Source organism: Apium graveolens, chromosome 10 (genome assembly GCF_009905375.1).
Source record: "Apium graveolens cultivar Ventura chromosome 10, ASM990537v1, whole genome shotgun sequence".
NCBI classification, from domain to species: domain Eukaryota; kingdom Viridiplantae; phylum Streptophyta; class Magnoliopsida; order Apiales; family Apiaceae; genus Apium; species Apium graveolens.
This window is the reverse complement of record NC_133656.1, coordinates 159,815,372-159,837,908: the sequence shown is the minus strand read 5'-3', so window position 1 is coordinate 159,837,908 and position 22,537 is coordinate 159,815,372. Positions and strand designations below refer to the sequence as shown.

The 22,537-nt window shown below is 33.1% G+C and overlaps 2 protein-coding genes across 2 annotated transcripts; both read left to right on the top strand.

Moving 5' to 3' along the window:
* Window positions 1-252: 252 nt before the first annotated feature.
* On the top strand, window positions 253-13,727 carry LOC141689368 (putative sulfate transporter 4.2). The gene is made up of 17 exons (XM_074493643.1): window positions 253-655; window positions 1,941-1,989; window positions 2,316-2,517; window positions 3,112-3,280; window positions 4,348-4,413; window positions 4,490-4,597; window positions 5,432-5,539; window positions 5,633-5,698; window positions 6,490-6,550; window positions 6,702-6,829; window positions 7,111-7,152; window positions 8,407-8,523; window positions 10,813-10,864; window positions 11,671-11,809; window positions 11,947-12,035; window positions 12,971-13,047; window positions 13,170-13,727. Exons 1-17 carry the CDS (start codon window positions 353-355, stop codon window positions 13,488-13,490), a joined length of 2,097 nt encoding a protein of 698 aa, XP_074349744.1. The 5' UTR covers window positions 253-352; the 3' UTR covers window positions 13,491-13,727.
* A 3,829-nt stretch (window positions 13,728-17,556) lies between these two features.
* LOC141689110 (uncharacterized) lies at window positions 17,557-19,177 on the top strand. Its single transcript, XM_074493287.1, has 3 exons — window positions 17,557-17,751; window positions 17,873-17,978; window positions 18,653-19,177. The coding sequence occupies exons 1-3, from the start codon at window positions 17,644-17,646 to the stop codon at window positions 18,802-18,804; spliced, it is 366 nt and encodes a 121-aa protein (XP_074349388.1). The 5' UTR covers window positions 17,557-17,643; the 3' UTR covers window positions 18,805-19,177.
* Window positions 19,178-22,537: the final 3,360 nt, after the last annotated feature.

Here is a 22,537-nt window from a genome sequence, read left to right as displayed (position 1 = left end):
AACTTAAATTTTTTTAACTTTCATATATTTTATTGTATAATTACGAGATACAAATATAATCTCGATAAATAAATAATTTTTGAACTTCAAAACATTTTAAAACAATTATTATTATTATTATTATTATTATTATTATTATCTATTTATTTATTTGAATAATTAATCATTAATCTTTTGAGTTTCCAGTATAGAAGCATGATTTCCATTTCCTTCAACTTGGCGGGACCCACCGAATCCTCCTTTTCATCTTCAATCACCCCTCTTTCCCCCTGGTTCAAAAAAAAGACCACATACAATTATCCACAGTTCCACACACCTTTAACCACCTGCTCTTTTCTACAATGCGCATCGTATGCGCATGGAGTTAACCTACGCATCCACCAGCTTACCTAACCTCTCCGCCGCCGCCACGATGCCGCACCGTGCCGTCAAGATCATTCCTCTAGAACATCCTTCACCGTCTACTCCGTCGTCGCCGCCGCAATTGTCGTCGGCGGTGTCGAAATGGACGGCGAGGATGAAACAGAAGACGTTTGATGAGTGGATTGAGATGTTCGTGCCGTGTTATAGGTGGATTAGGATTTATAATTGGAATGACTACTTACAAGCTGATCTTATGGCTGGTGTCACTGTCGGTGTCATGCTCGTTCCTCAGGTACATCTCTCAATCATACTCATGTATGTATGGACTCGTTTTTTTGCTGTTTGTTGTTATTTTGATTTAATGATATCAAGTAAATAGATCATGTTTCGTGCGGGGTACTGACTCGAGTATTGCTAGGAAAAGTAATTAGATCATGTTTCGTGTGTGTGTTTGTTGACTCCGGTATTTTCTGTTTGTTGTTGTGATTCATTGAAACTGTAGGCCTTACTTCGTTTCAGAATTATGCATTCTAATTTCTAAGCTTGAAACAGAAACAGTAATTCGATGAGCATAAATTTATGTTGTGTACTGAATGTTAGGTTTATGATTACTCACTTTTTAGTTCGTTTCTCGTTTCGTGACCTTATCTGGAGAAGTAAGTATATCAGGTTTCTGTATATATGAGTATAGACAGATCAATGTTCATCTAACCTAGCTTTTACTAGTTTTGGAATTATTCATTACATCATTTCTATGGTTGAAAAGTGGACAGATTGTGTCTATATTAAGTGTATACAGAAATTATTTTGTTTTGGGAACTGTTGTTTTGGATCATTTTTGGATTTAGGATTAGTGAGGTTAGGAGTAAGTCGAGTTATCATGTTAGGTTAAAAATTGCAATGCCTAATTTTTTTTCATTTTGTTGTCTACTTTTTTGTTTTTTTGGAACCAAGATTTAGATTTCTACTTGGTTGATTGTTAAGTTGGTAATTTGGTTACGGTTCCAATTTTCTTAATTTCTGATTTGATCTACTTTTGTTTAGTGGATTTGTGCTAATCACTTTGTTTTATTAACGTAATTTGGGGGTAGTTATATTTGTGAAATGACTGATTAATGATGCATAATGTAGTGTTGGGTGAATTTTTTGTTTTGTTGAATGGGGCCAATACATGCTTAATGCTTCCTTCTTTTAGTGATAATATACAGAACTCCTTTATACAAAATTACCTTGTAACTCACCTTTTTTAACACTATATTGCTCCTCGTTAGTTTTTGTTTTTTAATATTAAATATAAATTAAACAAAAACAGAATATTCTATAATTGTGCATTATCAGTATCTAATTGCAATTCCTTCCTCTCCGTATAGTTAAGAGTTGTATTAAATTAAACATCTGCTTTGTAGATGACATTTGGTGTGAATATATATTTGTATGTAATTCTTTTGTGGTATTTTGGTGGATCGTGTTGAGATTTCATGTTGTAGTAGGTTGGCTGCTGATTTTTATTTTAAATTAGACTATAGATTGTTTTTATTTGGTACTCAGTATTTCTGACCAGTTTCTTTCGTGACCAGTCAATGTCTTATGCAAAGCTAGCTGGGCTTCAACCAATCTATGGACTCTGTAAGTTAATTATTATATTAATAAGCAATTTTGTTTCACTAATTTGCATCTTCATCTTCATATTAGGAGACATGATCGTTTTTGATATCTTATACAATCTGTGACTTGGAGGAAACCTCGTGCTTTCTTAGATATTTTTTAGTTATTGATATTGTTGTTTGTGTCATTAAATATTGATGTCTTTATTCTTGTATTGTGATGCAACATGCTTGGCACTTACACTACAGCAATGGTCATTAATGATTAAAATTTAGGATTACTGATGTTTCACCTTCACTATATTCTTGCAATTGCAACTTATTTATGCATCTGGATATACTTTACAGATTCTGGATTTGTGCCTATATTTGTGTATGCCATATTTGGGTCATCACGTCAGCTCGCAATTGGTCCTGTAGCATTGGTTTCACTGCTGGTATCAAATGTATTAGGAAGTATAGTTGATCCTTCGGATGACTTATATACTGAACTTGCTATTTTATTGGCGCTGATGGTGGGAATTATGGAGTGCGTAATGGGGCTGTTGAGGTACTGGAACTTATTTATGTTTTCTTGTCTGCTTTCAGATTTTACCCTTCTTTCTCATGGATTGGATTTCAGTGATTCAGTCTTTGTAATCATTCTACATCTGTGACAAATATATATGCATAACAATTATATCTAGGGTATTTAAAATCTCAATCAGCCATAAAGATGAAGGTTCTTGTGAGCATTTTTGTTAGTGGTATATAAATAGGCTGAATTCTGAAACATCCATAATCTCAAAGTGTTTGACATTATAGCTCCGTGTCTGCTGCACTTCAATCCAACTGGCTGCACTACTGTCATGAAACAATTCTCAGTAGTAAATTTCCAGTTTGTCTCTATGTTGGAGCTTGAAAAGCTTGATGCTAGTATTTACCTTAATAATTAATACTATTATGTAGGATTATCACACGTGTTTTTTTTGCAAATTTAAAAGCATTGTAACCCATTCTGTATATCTTATGGCTGTGGAACAGTCTCCAAAGGACCATGCAAGGCAATGTCTTGCATCCGGAAAAGAGCAAGATTATCAGTGAAGTAAAGTTTTATTTGTTCTGTACTTGTACTTATGTATGAACCTATAAATTCTTTCTTTAGGCTTGGATGGCTTATCCGCTTCATCAGCCACTCTGTGATTTCTGGCTTTACAACTTCATCTGCTATTGTAATTGCTCTATCTCAAGCGAAATATTTCCTGGGATATGATGTTGATGGAAGTAGCAAAATAATTCCAGTTGTTACCAGTATAATTAATGGATGGGACAAGGTACGCCTTGCCTTTAATTGAGCGTTACTTAATCCTAAGTCCGTGTGTCTCATGTATCTACATTTTAGTACTCTTGTTTATAATATTTGGTATAATTGTTAGGTTAGAATATCCAGTACACATTGTCTTGAACATAATTACATATATTTAATGCACACTATATAGTTCATATATGATCATTAATGTGTTGACCACTGATGCTAGTATCTTCTTCAGCAGCATAGTCTTATCAGTGCCCTCATTTTCGCAAATATGCTACTTAAAATTAATAAAAAACATGTTAGAGTTTTTAACATCCTAACATTACCTTTAAGTGACACGGCTATTTTCTTTTTTTTATTAACATATGGACTCCTTGCGTCTTCTTTTGATTGTATTGACACGTTTGGATAAATATAATGTTTTTTCTCTCAATAGTTGCATACTTATTGGAACTTACAGATTATGATATTTGAACTCTTTTTTTTTTTGTTATTTATACAAGTTTGGATGTAGACCTGTAATGTTTGTTTAACCTTTTCCACCACTTTTACCTCTCACCCCGCTACTCCCATTTATTTTCCCATCCTCCCCTTTATACAAGTGCAGCTATGTGTTTAAGGTATATATCTTCAAAAGCAACCATCTGAACTGGTTAAAAACCTAAACTGAAATTCGTACCAATATAAATACTTTGAATGGTCCCTGAAAAATAAGTACTTAACAGAAAATAAACTTCACATGGAGGCCAAATTCTGGCCTAAATATCCATAGTTGGCTCCATACTGCATTCACCTTTCTCTCGAGGCATTGTTCTTGATCAAATGCACTCTTACAATTCCATTTGTTTCTAAAATGATGGTACTTTTTTCTTTGATGCTTATGTCCTGCATATGAGAAGTTCGCATAGCCATCTACGTTCTTATGCAAATTAATTAGCTGCATCCCCAAGATGAAGTTGAAATTGGCATATCTTCAAATGTCATTTTCCTTGTTAATATTAACAGGCCGAGTTATTTATAACAGTAATCGTGCCCTTCAGTTTTCATTTTTTTTGTTTGACCATTAGCTCTTATTTTCTTATGTAGTTCTTATGGCAGCCTTTCATAATGGGCTCCTTTATTCTTGCAATTCTGCTGATTATGAAGCACCTGGTATGATATCATCTTTGATGAACCAGTTACTTGTTTGTTTCTAGATCATATTAATCATTGATAAGTGGAAAAACAGGGGAAAACAAGGAAAAACATGCGATTTCTCCGAGCAGCCGGTCCTCTTACGGCAGTTGTTGTCGGTACAGCTTTTGTGAAAATATTTCACCCATCTTCCATATCTTTGGTGAGAATAAGATAATTAGCCTACTGCATATTGCACTGCTAGAACTGGACAAACAAAACAAGATATTTTTAATAACTCAATTCACCAAATTTTATGTAACGACAATAGCTATTCCATTTATGATCATAGGTATATTGTTTTTCAATGTTGATAGTACTTCCTCTCTCGTTCAAAAATCAGTTTGTCACAGAAGGTTGAGGTGGTTTAAATAAGGTTGGGAAGTTGGTTGCTGTACACTGACAGCGCTTAATGTTATATTGTACTTGAGCTGGAAATACGGTCACGATTACTCTTTTTGCCTTCACTGCTACTGAACAAACACCCCAAATGCTGGGATGTTGTGGCATAGTGTTTTTATAATATTTTTAAATGCAACTGAGGGATCTCGAGAATGTTCATATAATGTCTGCTACCCATAAATCTTTTATCTAATTGGTTCTTTGTGTAGAGATCGAGCTGTCACTATCTGTAATTCATGCCATTATGCAAGATGTGTGTGTTTAGTAAGATACATTAATAATATAGTGCTAACCATTCTCTTGTTCAAGTCCTCATTTTTTTTAATCCTTTATTATAGTGCACTCCCATGTGTCTTAAAGAATAATTATTCTGAGGCCTTCCATATTATTATTTCACACTTAAACTAGTGAGTTCTCTCTACTTGTATATTGTGAGACATAAATTATCTAATACATTATTTCAAGGATTAGGGAGTTACGATAACTGGTGATGTCGGTACAGAAGTAGTTGCATAAGTAGATTTATTTTAGTGGGAACTAGTTTGAGTTAAACTTATAGACAATCTGACAAAAAAGTTGACTATATATGTTTTAGGTGGGAAATATACCACAAGGCCTCCCAAAATTTTCGATTCCTAAAGATCTTGGCCATGCCACGTCTCTAATCCCAACTGCGATGCTTATTACGGGGGTGGCTATATTGGTAAAAGAATGAGCCTATTATTTTTCAAGGGATGGTGTAATAGTTATTTTAATTAGGGTAATAATGATTGCTTGTGTCATGATTTTATTTCAGGAGTCTGTTGGAATTGCTAAAGCCCTAGCGGCAAAGAATGGTTATGAATTGGATTCTAATCAAGAGGTATGCTTAGCAAGCTAACTATAAAATCATATTTGCAAGGTTTTCTAATACTTGATTATCAATATGTTGTTATCTGTTGTAAAGGCACTTGTCCAACATATGAGGAGAATATCATTTAGCATGGACATGTTTGACTTGATCTAAACTGGCTACTTGGTGAAACATATATGCTGATCACAACTTGTGTTAAACCCTAAACAGTACAAACTCTAGAAATTTGTAGCCTCGAGGCTCGAAGTCAAGACCGGATAATTTTATTAATTTCTTGATAATTGATATGCAGTGTACTGAAAAAAGCATTAATTTATCAAGGTTTGACTATATTTTGTTTTGTATAGTCACCTGCATTATGGTTTTGGCTATTACATGTTTAAAGAGAGATGCATGTTTTTCGGGTTGTCTCGTAGCCTAAGTTGTGATAATGTGATTCATTAAACAAATTTTATATCTGTTTCGTGACTCGTCTACAATTAGAACAATCGTTCTCTCTTTTATAGATAAGTTTTGAATTTATAGTTTGTGTAAGATACTTATGAAATTTGTAGTGCTATTAATATTTCTTATTTGCAATTGTTTATATCAATCTAATATATGTGGTTTACTGAAGCACTGGAGTTTGGACTAGTTTGGTACGTTAATTTTATAACATACTGAATTTAGGAAAGTCTAAAACATAAAGATTAGACATTGAATGTGATGTGTTGCAGAGTGTAGTTCTTTAGTGTGTCTCTCTACTTGTATCTGAAAGGCGAGAAGTCAACAATATAAGAGTCACTGTTTGTATTCTCCAGTTGTTTGGTCTTGGTGTGGCAAATATTTTTGGTTCAATGTTTTCGGCATATCCAACAACAGGTGAGTCTTTGTTATCAGTAAAAGCAAATCTATGTTTTGAAACTGTATTTGGATAAAGAGAAGCTTCTTCATATGAATGTAGTGAACATCAAAATCCCTCTTCGTAAACTTACTTCACTTTCTTCTACACAATTACTATGAATGCTTGTAGGCTCCTTTTCTAGGTCAGCTGTCAATCATGAGAGTGGAGCAAAAACCGGCTTATCCGGAATCTTGATGGGGATAATAATGTGCTGTGCTCTTCTGTTTATGACTCCAATATTTGAATACATACCTCAGGTTTGCTTTTGCGGTGACATCATTATCCTCAGATACATAGTGGCTGTAGTTTTTCGTTATGTATCTGCTTTAGTAGCCTTGTATTGCAATGGGCAATGTACAAATGATTTAAGATTAAATTGTAATGCAAATTTGTCTTGTTTGTTGCAATTGTTTATTTTTTTCGTATGTTAAATATCATTCAAGGTGGTACCTAAGAAATTTCTAATTACTTTCAATCACCATACAACCCATTTTACTTAAGATGGCCCTTTGGGTTTTACGTTTGATCTGTTTTGCAGTGTGCTCTTGCTGCTATCGTGATATCTGCTGTAGTTGGCCTGGTGAGTTATTTGTTTTCTTTAAATGTCGATTACATTCTTTGTCAATTTTTCTATACATAGTGTGTTGAAAATTTCCTTTCGTTATATAAATCTCTGACTTTATTTGGAAATTTTTTCTGGAGTTTACTGCTTTCTATTAGCCGACAATCAGTGAGCAAAATCGGGCATCTTTAAGTAAAAGTATATGAAAATTATTGATAATATTTTTAGTTATCTGCCTATTTGAAATGTATCTACTGCCAATGAATTGGATAAAAGTATAACTGTAGAAGTCAATATATTGAACTGTGTAGTGCATATCCAACAAAATCATATATATTTGATACTTCTTATGACATGAGATACTTATGGTATGGCGGACTGTGGGTTGAAGCTAGAAAGCACCAGAACCCCTGCTGTAAATAAATACTATATTTTAGTTTTAGTATTTGATTAGACTTAAATAATGAAATTTTTGATTTCTCTTTAGACTTAAGTTCTTGAAGTTGATTAATCTATTCAGTTTCACTGCAGTTAGAAGTGATTCAAAAGAAATTAACGAAATTAAAGTTATCCTGTATAATGATATCATAGCTACTCTGTAAAGAATAGTTCCTGTACAAATGCTAATTGGGTTTTAAGTTTTTTTTTTTTTAAATAATTTTGGTTATGGTCAATTGCAGAATTGTATCAAGTCCGTGCATGTTAATTTTGTGAGTTTTTTTGTACCCGGAGATTTTAAAGGAAAAAGTGACAAAAGAACCAGTTTTTAATAAAATTAATAAATATAACCATCCTGAAAAAAAATGACCAATTTTAGCCATTTGGATACTCCACTAGTAGTTGGGTATCTCAATTTATATAAGATATTTCACTAGTAGTTGAGTATCCCACATACGGAAGACTCCGTTGACAATTGGGTATCTCATATATATCGGATACTTCATTGACATTTGGGTATCTTAAATGCTAAAGTTAACCAAATTTCGGAAAATGGTTACTATTGTTAATTTTATACGAAAAATATGTTAAACTCGTGTTTCACCCATTTTAGAGTCAGTCTTCAATTCCAAGGCAATATATGACAAACTAATATGATTATTCATTATTAAAAAAAAATCAAGTTCTAATGCTTCCCTACTGACATGTCTTGTATCATTGATGTAGTCCTGTTGCAGACATTAGACAGTAAAATGATTTGAATAGAGTATAATTTATTGAATTTTACTGCCGGCGCACCACTACAGAATTAAGTATGAACTATTTATTTTTCAGGTGGATTATGATGAGGCTATATTCTTGTGGCGTGTTGATAAAAAAGATTTTCTACTATGGACCTTAACTAGTTTGACAACCTTGTTTCTTGGTATAGAGATCGGAGTTCTTGTTGGGGTAAGTGTGAGCATCTTACCAAGACTATATTTATACACTTTATGAACTCAATGACCAAGAGCTATGCTCTTTGTTTGGTATTCAAGCCCAACGCATTCTTTATGAACTTAATGACCAAATTTTTGCGTTCTGATGCTAGTGACATGCTATTACGGTAATACGGTCTTTATAATACCTCCTGGGTACCCATGCCTTAGCCATGTGACAATATGTCTCACAACTATATGGAATTCCTTTGTAGCTTAAGGTTTCCCCTGTCGCCGCTTAGCGTCCTTGACTGTTTTCTTTCTTTTAGCAAAATTTTCTTGAAGAATTATTACTGTCTTTTCCTACAATTAAGTAGCAACAAATCAGCAACCAAATTCATCTAAACATATTCAAAATAATTGTCAAATTCTAGGTAAACATATAAACACAAGATATCATATCTATACTAATTGCACATGTTACATGAATAAAAGACATATATAAATACAAACCCTTTTTATGCCAAACTTGAAGGGGCAAAGTGGTAAACTGAAAAATACCCTCAATAAATACATAAACATAACCTAACAGAAGGAAAATACGAAAAAAGGTCTTACTAAAAGAAAATTAAATGTTAGAAAAGGTAAATTCTATCAACGATGTTTTTTGTTCATATAAAGTTATGTTCTCTATTGCCAACTATTATATCCCTATTTTTAAATTTGTAACTTTCAAGTAGTACTAATTTAAATCCCGTGCGACGCACAGTTAATTTTAATTTTTAAATAATAATGATTATATGCTATTTAAATAAAACATATTCATTATTGTTATTGAATTATTAATATTATAAAAATACCATATTTTTTAATATTATAGCATTAGTAGAAAAATTATAAATATAAATGTTTACTTACTACATTTGTATAACTATATTGTTGGTTTTGTAGAATTTTGTTAATGATTTTTTGGTATATGTTAAGAGTTGTGATTCGAATAACTAAATTTTATATTGAATTTCTTTATTAGCTTCTCATGGATTACTAATCATCCAATTCTATCTCGAAATGTAGTAAACATATATTAGGTAGTTGCCTTTTTCTGTCAAAGATATATGTGGATCTGACATGCCTTTATGCATTAAAGTTAGAAACATATAAATTATGATTTTAAGTTTGAAATATAAATATTACATTAAATATGTTGTTTATGGGAACCTAACTGTTGACCGATAGTAGTACATGTATGATATCCCTCTTATTCGTATTATATAATATATATTAGCTTATTGCCCGTGCTTTCACGGGTTCTTTTAATTTATTTATTAACTTACTTTTAGTATAAATTTTATTCTCATTTTCTTAAATTTTTTTTTATTATAAATTCTTTCTCATTTTTAGTTTATATTTTTCGAATAGTATATTAAAAACTCAACATGTCACTAAAAAAATGCAAGGACACAAAATATGTAAACAAATTGTGCAGAGACTAATAGTTCAACTCAAACATAAAAAAACATAATACTAAATAAAAAACGAATACATGGCTGAGAACTTCTTCCCGGCTTCATCATGCAAGGACTCGAGACATCAGACTCAAGACACCAAACATAATTTTTTGCTAGATTGACATCAAAATTCCCGCGAACTCTTGATCAAAGTATTTGTTAATATTTATGAATGTAATAATTTGAATATTAAACCTTATTTGACGTTCTTAAATCTAATATTATAAATATTAGATATTTATATCTTTATGAAATTTTAATCTTAAATTAATATTTTATAATTTAGTAATTATGAATATTAGATATTACTACATTATTAATAATATTTGAACATTAAATCTTTGTTAATATGAAGTGAGTATTAAATTTAAATATGTTGGCAGTGAGTATCGAATCGTTGACCTTGGGTAGTACAATTATATTATCCCTCTCAATCTTATTATATATAGGATATAACAAATAGGATATATTAGGGTATAATTTTAATGTACTGCACTGCCGCCATCTGCTGCTAACAAATGTTGACTTGTGAATTTTAATGCGAGGCATGCAAGAATTTTTTTAATTTCCGTTTGTTTTATATTTTTTGTTTTTATGGCACTAATTATGAAATGACTGAATTTTCATCGTCTAATGATTACTTGAGGGATTTTATATAATTCCTATTATTCATCGAATTTTTGCAAGGAAAGAGTTATCCCTATGCTTGTTCTACCACTACTTACCTACACATAAAATATTTTCATTTTGCATTTTTTCAAAAATTCAATTTTTAATATTTCTACAGATAAACATATATTATTAACTGTTTGTAGGTTGGTTTCTCACTCGCATTTGTGATCCATGAATCAGCCAATCCTCATATTGGTAAGCGATCCTCTTATTTAGATGGCTGTCTAAATTTTTGAAATTGTTTGGTTGGGTTTATTGTTCCTGACTGTATCCTAGCACTCTTATACTGAGCAATAGAGTATATTGGATTCCATTAACGCCCTCAATATTGTGAAACTGAGAATTCACTTCCTCCACAGCTCAGAGGAGTTTACTTCCACTGTTCAGGACCTTCTAAACTGAGAAATCACTTTTACGACTACTCTTATGATATTGAATCCTAACTCGGGCAAAAAATATATATAGGTATTTAAAGCTTACAAAATATGTGCCAGCTCTTAATTTTTGGGCAGGGAAGACTTTTTTGCATCCCTTTGCTCATTGCTGTAAAATGCAAAAAACAGAGAAGAGGATTTTCAAATTCTAATTCTTCTAGGTTAATTTCTGTTTCTCTGTTCAATTTTCTTTTAGCTCTATTCTGATTTGTGATTGTGAAACTTTCCGTAACTAACGTTATTGTAAGGTTTCTAAATATTTCCCAACTATAGATCACAGCGACTTCAAAGCTACATCTGATCTTTAACTCTCATTCTCTAACATGGTAGACTGAATTATTCTCCCTCCTTGAGTAATTCCACTTTCGCATTTTAGCACGTCCCTAACCGAGAATCAAGCGATAACTTATAATTAGGCAGGTCATTGAATATGAAAAGAGAATCTCAGAAGACATTTGTCTAACCTCCCTCTTTCTTTTTCCCTTTACCCCTTCATTAGGCTTTTTGTTTTAGTTAAGGATTTCAGGCGATTAATGTCTCCTTATACACTATATGTTCGTGTTGCAGCCGTCTTGGGGCGCCTTCCAGGTACCACTGTCTATAGAAACATTCGGCAGTATCCAGAAGCGTATAAATACAGTGGAATTGTGGTTGTTCGAATCGACGCTCCTATCTATTTTGCCAATATAAGTTACATAAAAGACAGGTGACCATTGATGTGGCTACAACACGAACACCAGATACATTATACTTCTAAATTGTATTACACTTCTTTAATGAGTAATGTCTCCTTGATCTACCAGTTAGAATATAGAGTTGAATCATTTGTTACTCTGCTTTCAGGCTGCGGGAGTATGAACTTGAGATTGACGAACCTACAAGGCGTGGTCCAGAAATGGAAAGAGTGTATTTTGTTATACTTGAGATGGCACGTAAGTATTCCTAAGCTCTATAATCACCATTATTTGCTGCAGAAAAAAAATTAGAAGATTGATCAACTCGAGAGTTATCATCTATTCATCTTCACTACGTCTGGGTTGAAAATAACAGACTACATTATTTAGTAATGTACATTGCTCAATTGTCAATACAATAACTGGTGACAGCTTGTGGCAAGATTATATACTTCCATATGATGCTTCCTGAGGTCCTACTTCAGGATTAGTAATGCCTGAATCACTTCTATCTCCAATAAATTGTCAATGTTTCTCTTTTCCGATTTGGTTTTATGCCCTGTTGGCTTTACTTATTAGGAAAATGTCAGACCTTTATCCAACGGAGACTAAACCTTCTAATACTTTTATAAATTTTCCGCAATTGGAAGAGAATGAAATTTCGGATATTATAGCATTTTGGATGATTCTCATTTTAAGCTCCATTCCTTCCAATCAAACGTTCAACAAAAGAATGCTCATACCTTTCCGTCACTTGTTGTATCTCATTCACTCCCACACAGTTTACGTCTTTCATTCTTCATTCCACTTCTCTTCATACAATTGATTCCGTTTTCTTCATCACTTTCCTTCCAAATGATATAGGGCCAGAATTTTCTTAAACATCAGATCAGATCTAGTGAGGTGTAAATTCTTCGATATAGAATTCACAAGATATTTAAGTCATGGTATTTTAGATCACCTGTAGTCAATAAGGAAGTCCTTAATCTTAATGGAAGTAATTATATGAAAATTAGCTCAGAGAATTTATGTGAGGTTAAAGTATAACCTATGTGGAACTAAATCGATCTGTTAGTATCAAACTATCAGGAGTTAAGCTTATTGTTCCCAATTGTTGCATGTAGAGAATATGATGTACTTCTGGCGCCTTCTCCCAACTTAGCCTCACTTGTATTGTTTGAATTTTACTTCAGCTGTCACATATATAGACTCCAGTGCAAACCAAGCTTTGAAGGACTTGTATATAGAATATAGGTCAAGAAACATCCAGGTGATACTCCCCTCTTGCCAAACAGTAGCTGGTTATATCTTTACAAATAATTTAATATTCCCTCCAAGGGTGTTTTCTCTGTGTTTTCTTTAAATGACTGATAAAGTTGAATTATACTGCAGCTAGCCATTTCCAACCCTAACCGGGATGTTTTGTTGTCCCTGACAAGATCCGGTGTTGTGGATCTAATTGGTAAAGAGTGGTACTTTGTAAGAGTACATGATGCAGTTCAAACTTGCCTTCAACATGTGCAGAGCTTGAATGGATCCCCAAAGACACCAGAAGAGCTGGAATCAGATTATAAGCCAAATCTTTTCCATAGAGTCCAAAAACAGAGGACCGAGGACTTTACAAGCAATGAATTGGAGTGGGGAGTTAGACAAGTTTCCATTTCCAAAGAGACGAACCCAAGTTTGGAGCCATTGCTACAACGGAAGCCTTGAAAGAATCAGACTTCACAGTATGTATACTCTGAAGTGCATTATGGAGCAGCTACCTTATACATATTAGACCACATTTCTCACCAAAAATTTTTGGTTTGATTTATTTATCTTGTATAGTAAATTAGATGATATTCAATTGGGCATAGTGTTGTACTTGTGTTAGTTCCAAACCCTGTCTGTATTTATAATTGTAAAAGCACAGACTTTATATGTAAATGAAACAAGTTTTCAAGTAAATTATTGTGCTGTACTAAGGTGTTTTTAATATTAGGGGAGAAACCATCAGTTTCTGTTCACTTGCAAGTGTAGTAAGAATCCATCTTCCTCCTTATTGTTCTTATCAAAATATAGGGCAGCACTGTTGGCAAATATAGCAAGAGTTCACATTCAGATTAAGCATCTGAAGACTTAAAAACTCTGGGAGTTTAGGAGGAAAAAAATTCTGAGAGTTCTATTTTCACCAGTGTCGTAGAAAAACAACAATGGTCTTATAGTAATGCATATAATACATATTCTGTATCTCTCTAGACAGGGTATATTTGCTGATAAGATAGATCAGTGACAACTGGAGTTCAATAGAAATGCAGATTACTATGAGTGCTTACCGTTCCCCTATGGCTTAATTAAGCCTGTGCAGGATAAGTAAAATATTGTAGTGTTCTCATCTCCTGGTGAAATAATCTTTACTTGGATAGTGACTTGCTACCTTTTCGAGTTTAACTTATGTCATAATGTCCAAATAATTGGGAATTCACATTTTAATGCATCGAGAAGTACTCTATGTTGTCTTTCAATTCAATTGTCTCTTTCAAAGACGTACTCTGCTATGTTATTGTGTTCACCATATTCAACTTGTGTAAAACTTTCAAAAGTTACAGATTAATGTGTGTGTAGACGACCGTAAAAGTACACTGGAATAGCATGAAGTTTTTTGTCATTGGCCGATTGCTTATTTTCTATTGAGCTTTTTTTTCCTTGTTATTATTGTTGTTAAGTAAAATGTTCTTCAAAAACTTCAAAGCAATCAGGCGGGGTTAAATCTTGAAACAATTATGCTCACGTACCCTTTTAAGTAATTAACTTTTCTTAATATTAAGCTGGTACTAACTTGGATCATAGTACTACTCCCTCGGTTTCAAAATAATAGTTGACAAATAATAGTTGACGTAGGGAGTCTACTTCAACAATTGTGAGTAGACAGGGTCGAGAAATTTTGTTGGGATACATTGATAGAAATAGTAAATGTATTCATTAGCAATTAGCAGTATTAGCTGTCTGCATTATTGAGGTTTTGATCAATCAGTGATGGAGAAGTCTGTTCTAGAAGTTGATTGTGATGAAACTTTTAACAATTGGTCAGGAGAAGTTTATCCGTGTTGGCAATTGCGCTTTCATAGTTACATGTGATAATATGAATGTATAATTAGTGTCACCACGTGCAAAATGCGCAATTATGCATATCTAAATATGAAGTACTAGTACTCTGATCTAATTATGTTTAATTATTAAATGTTACCATGGCCATGCTTTATCACTCTTGCTAAAAGTCATATATTCTCCGGAAATAAGTATTGATGGACTCTAAATCTTATTATTTCACACCATTAAATATCGTTTTTTTTTTTGTTTTTTTGGAAGTAATTTTGAAGGACATTGGCTCAATGAACTCATTAGGGTTTGATCTTTGCATGTGTTGCTGCAGGATCAGTAATGCCCTAGCAATGCATTATGAATTTTGTGGTTCATATATTATATGACAGCTGTGATGGATAGGGACCCCCTTACACTCTACAGTTACATGATTATTAAACTTTTATGTTCCGAAATTACGTACAGATATGTCCAGTATGTACTAATACAATTTCCGAGTTTTGATTTTGGTACGTAAATTTGAATTGTTTGAGAGGTTACTTCTGATAGAGAAATTGATGATGAGGACATGTGTATGTTATGGTTGATGTTTTTAATCATGAATTCATCTTTTTCCGCTTAGGCAATGTATCCAATATCGAGAGCGAGGAAGCCATGGCAAGGGGAGTATAACATGCACAGTGCACAGTGCAAAAGCAGCAAGGTGTTGCCTGAGAATCTGAGACGTTTGAAGGTTGTGATTCTTGTGAATAGAATAGGAGGGGTATAACTTGTGGCTTTTGAGTTAGGAAAAAGATATTTCTCCTTTTTCATGTGGAATAGCTAATAGAGATTCTATGCATTTTTTACCATCTGTGTTTCTCAAACATTTTAGTTAAGAAGTCCATATATTTTGCCTTGCATTGTATCCCCTGGCAAGATCCAATTCTTATCAAATAAACTGTACTCCAAGCTTATAATCAATTCTGATACTGAGAAAAAGGTAGGCCTGATATATTTTTCTTCTTCACTGTATTCATTGTCAGTCAATTAGTGGAAGATACTTTTATCATGTTTTGACTCTATAGCATGATGAGCTGAATCAAAACTTGTATTATCAGATTTTTTCTTTTTATTTGTTTTTCTGCAATTTGCTAGTTGGCCTATTGTGCATAAGACAAGCTGATTACTCTATTATACTCCAGAAGGCAACAAATAATCAAATATACCAATCACTGTGGCATGATAAGCAAGATGAAAGAATGACAAGCTTGTCCAGAGCTTGGGAAAAAGACAATTTCTTTTCAGGATTGTTATATAATTAAATTATAATTTAAACTCCAATTGACATGTTAAATACATAACTACTATGATCTCAAATAAAATCAAGTAGTTTCACTATTGAAAAAGCATGTATAAACTTTGAATGACCGTAACTATTTGTCCGTGAAAATTTTCTGCGAATAAATTTGACACTGAAAATTGATGTGAATGTAGGGTCACGTTACTCTATTCATGTGCTTAATTCTTTACTCGAAGGGTTTCATCTATCCGCAAAAATATGTGGCGTACATATGATTTCTCAACCATCCCATGTTATGCACCAGCATCCGTAATATATCTAAAAATGAAAGCTAAATCGAGATATTTTATCAAATCCCAAAAAAAAAACCCACTCTTTAAATTCTTCCAATCACTATAAATATTAGCATAAGTTTACAGTTGTAGTGGTCATATTATTGGAGCATCTCCAAGAAAGAGGGATAGGAGTTTCCGAAAATGCGACGCAAATTGAACCACTACTAGCTGGTGAAAAAGAAGAGGTGGTCCATGTGGAGGTATATGCAAGTGATCAAAGTTTTGAGAAGAACTTAATAAGACATCTAGAGATGGCTCAATATTGATTGAAACATAGCTAGAGGAGGCTGCCAAAGTAGCAGAGGTAAGTTCATTGAAATAGTAATATAAACCCCCACTAGATACTGGCCTTTCTAGACAAGGTTTGAGATGGAAAACAACACATACTATACAGGACAATGAACTGATTGCAAATTTGAGAATTGCACATTTTGGAGTGGAGAAATTCATTAGGAGCCAAAGCCAGATATGGCACTTTGGTTAATTAACTCCCTTGTGCTCGTCACAATCAACATGGGACACACCTTCCTGCAATTAATTGAGTGAAGCTCCAAAAACTACCATCTAGTAAAAAAAGGGAACCGGTCTTTAAGCGTGCCAGGATCATATAATTTACCACACAGTTACAAGATTGATGGATCAATATCAATGACGAGGATTAAAAAAAAAGACACTTCCTCAGTTTTCACGGAAAGACAATATATTTGTTTATGAAATATAATCGAGAAAATGATAACTAAAATAATTTTTTTTAATTCTGATCGATCCGACCGCCCCAAGGAGTGCATTAAATGAAATGTATATGACACTTTGAGATTGGTTAATTGATGACCGAAGAGATTAGAAGGTAAAAGCATAATATAGAACTCCAGTTGGCTTACTGTAATTGGTGAAGGGAATAGGTTAAACTTCAGTTGCAGAAGCCATTTGTGCAAGGTGGATTAGTGTATAATGGAGGACTTTGTTTAGTGGGTGGGACCCTGGTAAGGGGCCAAATGGCATTCATACAAAGACAAAGAAATGGTCGTTTATAAATCTCCTCTAATCTCTTCTCCACCAATTAAAATTAAAGTCCCACGTGGGATTACTTGCCCCCACCCCTACCATTTCTGTTTTTTCTCATGCTATATATTACTATTATGATTCACCTCCAGATTCTCAGTTCATGATCTATTTCTCTACTACTAATAATAAATTTTCTATATTATTATTCTTTGGCTCAGCTGCTTCTAGTTTCATGGCTGCAGATTCTTCTGCTTCCTACATACACATGGTAATTTTCTTTTTTCAAAACAAAATTTATGCTAATTAACAATGATTTTCTTGGTTATGCATGTTTCTTGATCATGATGAAAGTATGCTTGTTTGTTTATATGATTTGTTTTTTGATCCAGGTGCAACACCTGATAGAGAAGTGTTTGATCTTTCACATGACCAAAGAAGAATGCATGGAAGCTCTCAGAAAACATGCAAACATTGAATCTGTCATTACTTCCACTGGTAACTTACTTGTTTATGGTTACACCTGTAAATTTTAATATGTTCTCTCCTTGTAAGCAATCAATATTCTTGGGATTACTTGTTTAAAGTCGAACAAAATAGATTGTTGGTCAGTTTGTACAGTGATCGAAGTTCACAGATATACAGGTTGTGATTTACTGCTGGCTTCAATTTTTAATAAAGAACTAACAGAAGTAACCCCGAGGATTTGGGAATGATATATCCCTGCTTATGAACCTTAAAACTCGAAATCTCCAAGTAATTACTTAATTATAACTTGGTTGTTGGGTAGCAATGGAAAAATGACTAAATATAGACATGTTATAAATAAAGTTAAATTTTATCATCCTGATATAATTTGGGAGGCGGCTGTGATGTTTTGATTGGTGGGGGAGATTATATAAATCAAAAGGCACACCTACTAAGACAATGACACCTGATTAATGTCTTCAAGTCATACATTACTACAAGATCCCTACCTTACCTTCTGAATAAGTCAAACACAAATTACCATATGATGTTAAGCAATTAAGCAGAGGCCAAAATGCATTATAATTATAAAAATATAATTAATTTATATGTATATCAACATAGTAGGAGCACTAAATGCCAACTACGAAATACTTTGTAAATGGTCTTATATATATGTGTGTGATCCTGAAATTTGCATGCAGTGTGGAACGAGCTGGAGAAGGAGAACAAAGAATTCTTCGAGGCCTACTCTCAGTCTCATAACAAAGCAGATCGAACATCTGACTCCCAGACACACAAAATGATTGAGAAGATAATACTGGATCAACAGAGGTCCAGAGATTCTGACGGCTAGATGCACTGTATATTCATGGAATCAATAACTATATGTATATTTCATATGTGTAAATATATGTATGCGCACGCGCGCGTATACATCCCGTGAAAGAATGATCAACTCTTTGGCACGCTTGTATATCAGAAACAGCCAAAAAGCTGCAAGCTTAGCTAGCAGTTAGCAAACCCTCTAAAATTGAAAACCTATGTACGAAGGGAGTACATTGTGGTCCCACCGGAGATTATGTAGTAACCAATAACAAGTGCCATGTGTCATTCGCACTTTACAAGGATCAAGATAGAGCTAGCTAGCTGGCTGATGATTCCATAACGGAAAAATCTGATCAAGTATACTACTACTTCCATATGACTTGGACATTTTGTTGTGACAATATTAATGTGTGTATATATTTCAACGGTTCTCATTTGTTGTATAATGAAGTGGGGGTCTCTAATATGAGAAATATTCAGGACAGACAGCCAACCCACAGCAATGAAACATTGCGGGGAAAAATAAGCAATATTTCAATGCGGGTCTTGGCTTCCGCAATATGTCGCCATGCACAGGAAACATTGCGTATTCCGCAATGTTTCATTGTTGGGCCGCAATGTTTCATTTTTGGTTAGGCTCCCAGTTTTTAATGTCCAAACTGCCCCTCTCTTTAGCTTATTCTAATATTTAACTTATTTATATAAGTATAAAAATAATATTAATGTTCAACAGTAATTAATTTTTAAAAATATGTTAACATTAAATATAAGTAGTAGTAATATATTATAATATTATCAATTTTAATAATAAATTTATCAATTTAATTTTTTATGTACTTTTTCTTTAAATTATCGTATGAATAATTTTAGTTTAAAAAATAATATTATTAATTTTATACTTTTTAGTAAATTGAGTTATTTTAGTTTAAAAAATTTATCAACAGTCAAATTTATTTTTTGTGCAAAACTTATTTTTGTGCCAATATTAATAAGAATTTTAAAATTCACAAAATTAAATTTGGCACAAAAAAATTTTGCTGAAAACATTTCATTTGACTGTTAAAATTTCCGCAATGAAACATTGCGGCAGTTGAATTGACTGGTCAATAGAGCAGAAGCTTGACTGACACACCGCAATGAAACAATGCGGCAGTTTGGACACGCCGCAATGCTTCATTGCGGCAATTTCAACGGTCAATGAAACATAGCGGCAATAGCGGATCCTAGCCATTCGTCTTTTACTTTAATGGTCCTGATTTGTTGGTTGGATAGGGTCCCTATCCAACTATGGCTGTGGATAGGGACCCTATAATATATATGGTCACTTTCAACAAATGTGTTGGTATCTGTGCGTATGATTAAGTGAGGTTATTGTATGGCTAATATTCGTTCATATGCACCAATGTTATTTCATTTGGCAGATGTGCAACAAATGTCAATTTTGGAGGATCAAGATCTTTAGTTTGCTTTTTTCTTGGGGAAGGGAGAGTAGTAGTGACGGTGAACAAGGTTGACGGTGAACAAGGTTGATGCCTTGTAAGAAAAAAAAATTAAGAATTTGTAGTCAGGTAATTCAAGAAGACATATGCTGCCATATATATCCTGGGTTAAATTTAGTGGGAGTAAGTGGTTATATTAAGGTAAACAATCCCACGAGCTTTTTTGGACTCTAATAGCATATAAAATTAGTCAATCCATCGATTCATGATTCCAGTTTTTAGTTTGTTGTTCTTGTCTTCGCTTAAAACTGGGTAACTTGTTAATTTCATGACGAACCGGATTTCTCTTATTTGTGATTTACTGATTAGATGTAGGATTCTCGGTTTAGAGTTTTTAATCGTTAGGTTCTTTTGTATTTTTATTTTTTTGATTTTGATACTTTCAACTTTCTTTAATCTCCGATTATCTAATAATATATTCGATTGAGATCGATTCACAATTATTGACTCTCCCTTTACTTTAAGGTGATATTTCATGATTTTTGAATTTTGTTTGGTCCTGGGATGTTCCACGGTATTTTGTAGAGAGTTTTTTGATTATTTTACTTTATGTAATCTCTATATTATAGTTTTTTCACATGCATGTAGGCAGAAAAAGTTATACTATTGTCATTGTACCTCCGTGTGAGGTCAATATTACATACTCCAAAAAAAGTCTCAAAACACTTCCTAAAATAACACGTGCCGTCTTATTATTTGTGAGATTCATATTAATATACAAGCGGTCTATCTTATTTATGAGTACACACCCAATATGACAATAACAATTTATTATTCAGAAACCGTATGAGGAATGGTTTTTGAAAACCTACCATTTCTCTTATTTTTATATGTAATCGTTATTGTCAATAGTGGTTATATTAATTTATTAAGTTTGAGCTTTGGATCAATTTTATTCCTAGTCCCATCATTGATGGTAGAGGGCAACAAATTACACCCAGTCCCCACCCTCAACAAAGGATGTATATTAAATGAAAGAAATGATTTATATTACTACGTGCGAGGTAAATTTTCATTTAAGAACTTTACGATAACATCACTGCATGAAAGTAAGATAATAACTGACCGACTGAAATCGTCGTTTAAGGACAAGGTCGTTTTAGAGGCAAAACCAACCAAAAAACGTGATCGATTAAAGGCCGGTCGGTCAGTTACGGCGGCAAGGTTGAGTTCGGAATCTTAATCGTGCAACTTTTCGATTAGTTAAAATCCTTAGGTTTCTAACAAAACAGGTACATTTTTTACGTGACAACAAGTGGAGCCACATACATGGCACCATCATTTATCTTTATCTGTACATGTCATGTACATGTCAGAAACTTTGTGGGTCCACCTTTCGTACTTGATCGTATACATGTCTACATATGTCAAAAACTTAAAATTGTGGGTTCGTCCGGTATAAGGGCTAGTCTTTTCTTGATCTAATATGTGCCATACTGTTCGGGTTTATAACAGAAGGCCTGTAAAATGTTCTTTGATAATTCTGAAAAACCGATTACCCATGTATGAATACGGTCGATTTTATGAGTTTTGTGAATGGTTTAAACAATTGGTTTTGGTTCAGAGGTCAGCTTTTTGGATTTTTTATTATTAAAAAAACATTTTTACAGATTCTTTTGTCCCCCATACATACCAAAATCTTGATTAGGGGTGAACAAAAATCAGACCAAACCAGCCCGATTACCCTTTATTTAGGCTGAACAAACCGAACTGTTAGAAATGGAAGTATTATTATGTTCAATTTATATTAACTCAAATATGTTAGGCTGGGTGATAATTTATTTTATACTAACCCTCACCCAATCTGTCCCCTTTCTTAGATATTAGCTCAGCCATGCATTTCTTATAACATGATAAGCTGAATTCGCTTTACACCCTACTTCATAGATACACGTTATTTTTCTAACACAAACTTTAATATCAGATTGAATTATTTGAATTCTGATTCAACCTCTAACAAAAAATCACATTGAAATCGAGCAAGTTATCAAGAAAATTAAAAAGGCTTAATAATGTTGTTATCATCTCGATTGCCTCACAACCTTGTTAATCTTCTCAAGCTTTAACTATGCATTAACTATTATCGCTGAGATAATTATGTGTTTTCTCACCATTTTAAAATGATGATATTGACCCGTTGTTATAAAACTCTGAATATAAGTTAAAATTTTAATTACAATCAGGTAAGCATGATTGTTGTAACCATAATTAATGGTCTTCAGAACACATTAATGAATATTATTTAAATTTCTTAATTAATGT

Bases quoted from the DNA above. Each gene is read 5' to 3' on its own strand.
- LOC141689368 (XM_074493643.1), top strand. From the start codon at position 353: ATGCGCATGGAGTTAACCTACGCATCCACCAGCTTACCTAACCTCTCC. The intron at 1,990-2,315 runs GTAAGTTAATTA...TATACTTTACAG, and splicing joins TCAACCAATCTATGGACTCT to ATTCTGGATTTGTGCCTATA. The intron at 5,699-6,489 runs GTATGCTTAGCA...TGTATTCTCCAG, and splicing joins AATTGGATTCTAATCAAGAG to TTGTTTGGTCTTGGTGTGGC.
- LOC141689110 (XM_074493287.1), top strand. From the start codon at position 17,644: ATGATCTATTTCTCTACTACTAATAATAAATTTTCTATATTATTATTC. The intron at 17,752-17,872 runs GTAATTTTCTTT...TTTTTGATCCAG, and splicing joins CTGCTTCCTACATACACATG to GTGCAACACCTGATAGAGAA. The intron at 17,979-18,652 runs GTAACTTACTTG...ATTTGCATGCAG, and splicing joins ATCTGTCATTACTTCCACTG to TGTGGAACGAGCTGGAGAAG.